Genomic DNA, 7,968 nt, shown 5'->3' on the forward strand with positions numbered 1-7,968 from the left:
ATAGTACCCTCCATGGATTCTTAAGACTAGTCATGTTATACTCCTTGGACTATAGTACCCTCCATGGATTCTTAAGACTAATCATATTATAGTTCTTGGACTATAATACCCTCCCTTTATTGCAAAGACTAATCATATTTTAGTCCTTGGACTATATACCCTCCCTGGATTGTATAGACTAATTACACGGTAGTCCTTGGACTACAGCACCCTCTCTGGATTGTAAAGACTAATAATATTATAGTCCTTTGACTATTGTACACTCCCTGTATTGTAAAGACTAGTCCTTGGCCTATAGTACCCTCCCTTTATTGTACAGACTAATCATATTATAGTCCTTGGACTATTGTACCCACCCTGGATTGTAAAGACTAATTATATGATAGTCGTTTGACTATTGTACCCTCCCTGGATTGTAAAAACTAATCATATTATAATCCTTGGACTATAATACCCTCCGTGGATTGTAAAGACTAATTATATTATAGTCGTTAGACTATTATATCCCCCTGGATTGTAAAGACTAATCATAGTATAGACCTTGGACTATAGTACCCTCCATGGATTCTTAAGACTAATCATATTATAGTTCTTGGACTATAATACCCTCCCTGGAATGTAAAGACTAATTATATGATAGTCTTTGGACTATAGTACCCTCCCCGGATTCTTAAGGCTTATCATATTATAGTTCTTGGACTATAGTACCCTCCCCGGATTCTTAAGGCTTATCATATTATAGTTCTTGGACTATAATACCCTCCCTGGAATGTAAAGACTAATTATATGATAGTCTTTGGACTAAAGTACCCTCCCAGGATTGTAAAGACTAATTACATGGTAGTCCTTGGAGTATAATACCCTCCCTGGATTGTAAAGACTAATTATATGATAGTCCTTGGACTATTGTACCCTCCTCGGATTCTTAAGACTAGTCATATTATAGTCCTTTGACTATAGTACCCTCCCTTTATTGTAATGACTTATTACATGGTAGTCCTTGGAATATAGTACCCTCCATGGATTCTTAAGACTAGTCATATTATAGTCCTTGGACTATAGTACCCTCCCTTTATTGTAAAGACTAATCATATTACAGTCCTTGGACTATATACCCTCCCTGGATTGTATAGACTAATTACACGGTAGTCCTTGGACTACAGCACCCTCTCTGGATTGTAAAGACTAATCATATTTTAGTCCTTTGACTATTGTACCCTCCCTGGATTGGTAAGACTAATTATATGATAGTCCTCGGACTATTGTACCCTCCCTTGATTGTAAAGACTAATAATATGATAGTCGTTGGACTATTGTACCCTCCCTGGATTGTAAAGACTAGTTATATTATAGTCTTTTGACTACAGCACCCTCCCTGGATTGTAAAGACTAGTTATATTATAGTCGTTGGACTATTGTACCCTCCCTGGATTGTAAAGACTAGTTATATTATAGTCTTTTGACTACAGCACCCTCCCTGGATTGTAAAGACTCCTTACATGTTTAGGCCCTACCCTCCGTTGATTGTCGGAACTAATTACTCGACGTCCCTTGGTCTAATGCCCCAACCCACCCCAGGATCGAAGAGAATACTGTATTTCAGGATATTTTCGATGGAGTCTAATCTCCGTCGTTTTCGCTCTCCGAAATGAGGGCAAATTTGTCACGAGAGCGAATATTAGTACACAACATACGCAATATCGTAACTCCATGGTGATCCTTGGACTACAGTGCCGTCTCAGGACTGTCTGGACTGTCCGGACTAATTGCATGACGACCCTTTGACTTGCGAGGACTAATGGTCAAATGGATTATAGGGCTACAACTAGTGATATGATGGTTCTTTGAATACTTTACCCTACCTGAATGTAAACGCTATATGTACGATATGAAAAGTAACAAAATACATAAAATCATAAACTAGACACAGATTATCGTAATTATTAAATGAATTCTATCAAGGTATCGTTGGATCTGTGTGCCCTCCCTTGATGCTGGAGTCAAGGTAGGCTAAATTTAAGTTCTGATGAACTCCTCACTGTCTTGATTAAGTAGTCTTATACTTATTGAAGTTCTGTGCTCCTCTTGATTGCCGTAAATGACTGCCACGTAAAGTTTGTCTCCCACCTCATTAGTGATATATCTCGCCGGTGTAGCTAACACTTCGCCACATAAGCCCACACACACACCTTGGTGTCTTTGCCGTAAAGCGTCCCGGAGGGGCATTGGAAGTCGTAGGCGACACCATTTGCACACTTAATGAATCTTGAGCAGTCTGTAGGGTTTGGATAGTCTCCACTAGGACGCCCAGTACAAGAGAAAACTGCAAATATACGTGTAGATGACGAAGTTGAATAAAAAAATCACAAATGAGTAATGTCATCTGAAAATAACGGTATATCTTAATTAGATATTTATATTGGTTTATAATATTGCATTAACTTAAAATACGTGTATTTATATAATATCAATTTCTGGGAAGGTGAGTGGATTTGTTCGAATCAACGATGTTTAACACAAACATGAAATTTGTAAAAGGCTAGAATACATACTAGCATAACGTGAATTGGTAAATAGGTATGATTTTAAAAATGTGCCACATGACTTACTCAATAAAACAGCATATAATATTTAGGTCTTTCGTCACCACCCGAAATGCTCAACTAATTAGCTTTTTACACATGTATTTGTTGCGCTAGTTCTTACATCCAGGTGCTGATGTGGTGACCGGTGCTGCTGTGGTCACTGGTGCCCTTGTGCTGTGCGGTACCGCTGTGGTCACTGGGGCCTTTACTTTTGTGCTGATCGGTGCCGCTGTAGCTGGTAGTGCTGTGGTGATGTTAGACTGGTCACACTGGTCGAAGTATTCCTGTCCATCGACACACCGGAAGTAACGACTACATTGGGTAGGGTCCTTGTAATACCCATCATCTTTACCACTGCACACTGAAATGCAAATGCGTAAAATGTTATAATTTTATGAGATCACACATTTGTACACAGTCTGTTTTGAAATCAAAGTCTAGAAATTGTCTCTTAAAATATGCGATACGCGATTGTTAGGACCTACTGTTGTTAACCGCCAGAGTAGGAGCGGTAATAAGAGTGCCGCTGGTTGCCTGGGCGACAGTTGGTGGAACGGTGCCACCCTCTGCAGCGATCAGCTCGTCTTTAATTCTGTTAGTTAAGGGGAACTTCCGGTCAGATGAGGCGCACACCTTGTTGAAGTCATCCAGGGGAAGCGCCCAGACCATGGCGCCGCCAAAGCCTTCCTGTACCAGCCAAGCCACCTGTAACATGTCAGAATTTCACTCCATTGAAGTCAACATAAGTGTCATATTTTAATACTAGCCAGGATTGAAGTTTTGGCACAAGTTCGCTTCTATTCTATCATTCAAAAAAACTGTTCATGTGAAAAGCAATGTGAGAAATATTTATATTTTATAATCTCTTTAGTCGTAAATATTTCGTTTCAATAAAAACAATTGAATGAAATCAAATGTATGCATAGTTAAAACATGAACTATATTTAACGACAATTATGAAACAAGTTATTTCAACTTATATTAATCACCCTTGTTGGCCCGGATGTTAACGCGTGGGGGGTCTTAGTGTGGGAGGAAAACGGAGTACCCGGAGAAAACCCACGTGATTGGGCAGGTGACCTCAACTTTTTCACGTGCGATCGGGGAATCGAACTCCGGCCGCCTTGGTGAAAGGCAAGTGCGATATCCACTGCACCACCCGACCACCCATAGTATACCTATTCTGTGATTGAAGAATGACAGGCCCGGATTAGCTTATTACTAGCCACGGGTGCATGTACATATACAAAGGTTCTTGACTGACCTCATATGAAATGTGCACAGTCATAAAGCATGATAAGACATTGGACTATTATCTAAAACAAAAAAATAGTCTTATAAAACAGCTCTGTTAGTTGATTATTATATACAGTTTACTGGTTTTCTGCTCAATGATGTGTACCTTTATGGAAATACTCTGTTCATCGTCATAACCGACCCACGTCATGCCGTCCACGTAGTATGGCACCAGCTGTTCACTGTCCCTGTACGTGGTCCCTCCCGACTCCATCATTTTACAGATCTGTTAAGAAAGGATAGTCATTAGGTTTGGCGTTACTGAAATCTGTTTGGAACGTGTATACAATAATAGAAACTGATACCTCTATCTAAAATCTTCACTTGTGCTCACTAAAATAACTCATTGTAACGAAATAAGGTTAAACACTAAACATTCCTAACATGAACTCTGTGCAGTGTCTTTTATGAGCTTGATTAACGCATACTACACTGCATCACAATTGTGGCACTACTGTGCTCTGTGGATACAATACAGGTTACTGGCATACCCATGAGAACGAACCGTGCCCCACCTTTGACTGTTTTTCAATTGAGCCTGAATTTTAAAAGGTTTTCAGGACGTTAACGAATACCTTACCAAATCATTCAATTTTACTTTCGGTATATCGTCCATGTGTTGTATTTCAATCAACAAATAAAAAAAAATAACCAGGTCGATCGTATATACTGAGCTTTCTGATTTTCAATTCAAAGACACAATAAACCCTCTGCAATATCATGACAAACTTGATTGACTTTAATACTAAATTGTATGATAAACGTGAAGATTTCGATTTTCCGATCGAGGATTTTCCCTTTCTTGTTAGTAACATCCGTGCTACCTCAATTCTGGTGTTACATTTTAACGGATAAGTTTGCATAGGCAACACAGGATTACAAGATATGCGAAAAACTGGGGTCAAATTTATCTAACCCTGCCGCGCGATCCACTTTTATCTTTGATCAAAGGATCATAGATACGCATGGTTCCGCAACAGTTTCCAGACTAATCCACTCGTGTCATCCGCATGGTGGCGTGTACAGGACTTTGGTTTTGTCATGGGGAAATTAAATGATGCAAAGAAGACATTCGATATTATGAGCGGAGCAATTGAGTTAGAAGACAGTGTTTTACAAATCTACGAATCTTTATTTAGAAATAAAAAAATCTTACCTCGTAATATGACAGATATCCGGCTTCTCCTGTGTAAGTCCCAGCCGGGCTGGCCCCGCTGACCGGTGCTCCCATACTGTGGTTAGCCGCGTCCTTCAGTGTGAAGCCTCGTCCGTAAGATGCTAGGCCGATGTTTAGTTTGTCTTTGGGAGCTCCCAGTCCTACCCAATAATCTGATGCCCATTTCTATTGTCGGGAGGAAACGGAATATGAATTGTATGCCAAATACTTTAACAACTGTCAGGAAAGTCTCAAGAGCTGGACACAAAACGATAGTGTTAAAGGTTCTTTAATTCAATGAACATTAGCGTGTTACAAGAAGGAACCAGTTTGGAATACTTGCAGTTATTTCCTTTCATACTGTCTTCTTATCTTTATGTGTAGCGTGTATAACACAGATATTTATACATCCTAAGAAATTCTAAAACACGATTCGTATTTGATTGCTCATTCCGGATGGTTTTACAGTGAGATATTGGTACAATATCAATGTCAAAGAATATAAGTACTCTATAAGAACACCAGCCCGAGATCGGTACAATAAGACTATTAGTAAGGAGACAAATGTAAGTATATAACAGATGAAGCTGACTGTCTAGTGATAAATGAGACGAGTTATTAGTGAAAGCTTTCAACAAGCCGGGGACATCCGGAAAGAGATGCAGTTTGGTATGAATCATGAAGGCTTAGAATGTTTTAAACACAAACAGTTATTTTTTCGTAAACGTCTGTTTCCTTTTATAATCAAATGAGTGCAAAACTTTACAATTCAGCTGAATACATTATTACACACAGAATATCATAGTGCTATTACACACAGAATGTTATAGTGCTATAACACACAGAAAATCGGAGTGTTATTACAAACAGCATATCAGAGTGTTATAACACACAGAATATCAATGTTATTACACACAGAATAGCATAGCGTTATTTCACACAGAATATCATAGCGTTATTACACACAGAATATCATAGTGTTATTACACACAGAATATCATAGTGTTAGTACACACAGAATATAAGATAGTAATTACATACAGAAAATCAGCATTATTACACACAAAATATCTTAGTGTAATTACACACAGAATATCATAATGTTATTACACTCAGAATAGCATAGTGTTGTTAAACACAGAATATCAGTATTATTACACACAGAATATATTAGTGTAATTGCAAACAGAATATCTTAGTGTTATTACTCATATAATATCAGTGCTATTACACATAGAATAGTATAGTGTTATTACACAAAGAATATCATATTGTTATTACATACAGAAAATCAGAATTATTACACACATAATATTATAGTGTTATTACACACAGAATATCATAGTATTAATACACACAGAATATCAATGTTATTACACACAGAATAGCATAGCGTTATTACACACAGAATATCATAGCGTTATTACACACAGAATATCATAGTGTTATTACACACAGAATATCATAGTGTAAGTACACACAGAATATTAGAGAGTAATTACATACAGAAAATCAGCATTATTACACACAAAATATTTTAGTGTAATTACACACAGAATATCATAATGTTATTACACTCAGAATAGCATAGTGTTGTTAAACACAGAATNGAGGATGTGATTACTTCTGAACCGTCCATATATATAAAACTGTAAGTAAGACGTACCATATTGAGTTGTCGCTGAATGCCCGTCTCCGAATTCCGAGGGAATAACGGACTGTTATGGCCCGTAACCTGCTCCCAGCTACCGTGCAGGTCATAGGTCATAATGCTGATAAAATCCAGGTACCTACATATATATACAACATTCCTATGAGTTATTTTACACAATCTTGAGACGATATAACCCTTTTATGTATATTTCTGCAAGAAGAAACTGATGTTACAGGTCCTCAAAAATGTGCACTATGATATAGAATTACGGTATCACCCTGATAACCACGGAAACACTGATACATTTCCCAGTATTCACGCTTCTGTATTACATTGCTTCCACGTACATGATACGGACATGCCTCGTTTGTAAAGAATTCCAAAACTTAACACGGATACTTTTTAAGAACGTTTGATCGCTGGCTCTTCTAGCTGGCCAAACTTCTCATTACCATCCTTAGTATCATTAAATCGGGGTTACAGTCGTGTATACTCAAGAAGTAGAATAACTGAAATATGGATAACGAAAAATTCTTAAGATATTTTAATCAATCTTTAATATCCTTTCCTCAAATATGGTTTCTATCAAAACTTTTGACTTTTCGACTCATTTGGAGAGCAAGGACAACGGCGATATCAAGATATGGCTGTACACTCTTTTGCAGCGTATGTTATGAAAAACACATCAAAGGACATAAAATTGAGCTGCTTGTTGACAAAGGACCTGTTACAGGAACAAAAGAATTTTGCCCACAAAGCAATTTAACCATTACTGGTTTATATTTGTAGCTCCCTAAGACACGACCCATGAGATATTTTTTAAAAAAAATAAAAGGTCCCCAGAGCCTGTGCTATGAACTATTTAGTGCCGCCTTCCAAAGGTGTACGACAGGGTTCACATTTTGTCCAAAAAACTATCAAAACAATGTTTTACGCTATCAAATAATATTATATTATTTACAGTAGGATCTGTTGCAAATTATGAACTCAAATATGTAACAAAAAATTACATAATAAAAAAGTTATAAAATCTTAAAGTCTAAAAATTTTGGTATTTTCATACACTTTTTTGCTACATCAATTGTTTTACGGAAGTAACACACCAATTTCCGGTTCTTGTACACCAAAAATCTTTTAATATTATTTGGTACATTATGTTGAGATACTATAGTGAAAATTTCAGAAAATTTGAGAACCGGTAAATTTGTCATATAAATGTCAAATTGTAGCAACGTCTATTTCCAAATATAATGCAATAACCTTATGACTATAGTCAT

The 7,968-nt window shown here is 37.2% G+C and overlaps 1 protein-coding gene across 1 annotated transcript in view; it reads right to left on the reverse strand.

Annotated features, from left to right (window-relative positions):
- Positions 1 to 736: 736 nt before the first annotated feature.
- LOC110454754 overlaps positions 737 to 7,968 on the reverse strand; it is a 29,183-nt gene continuing 21,951 nt past the window's right edge. Inside the window, exons 15-20 of the mRNA XM_021504438.1 lie at positions 6,704 to 6,827; positions 5,038 to 5,223; positions 3,988 to 4,107; positions 3,071 to 3,290; positions 2,707 to 2,946; positions 737 to 2,323 (exon numbers count right to left, since the gene is read on the reverse strand). Coding sequence (XP_021360113.1) covers positions 2,157 to 2,323; positions 2,707 to 2,946; positions 3,071 to 3,290; positions 3,988 to 4,107; positions 5,038 to 5,223; positions 6,704 to 6,827 — 1,057 coding nt within the window. The 3' untranslated portion in view covers positions 737 to 2,156. The remainder of the gene's footprint in view (positions 2,324 to 2,706; positions 2,947 to 3,070; positions 3,291 to 3,987; positions 4,108 to 5,037; positions 5,224 to 6,703; positions 6,828 to 7,968) is intronic.

Source organism: Mizuhopecten yessoensis, unplaced genomic scaffold (genome assembly GCF_002113885.1).
Source record: "Mizuhopecten yessoensis strain PY_sf001 unplaced genomic scaffold, ASM211388v2 scaffold8057, whole genome shotgun sequence".
Lineage (NCBI taxonomy): Eukaryota > Metazoa > Mollusca > Bivalvia > Pectinida > Pectinidae > Mizuhopecten > Mizuhopecten yessoensis.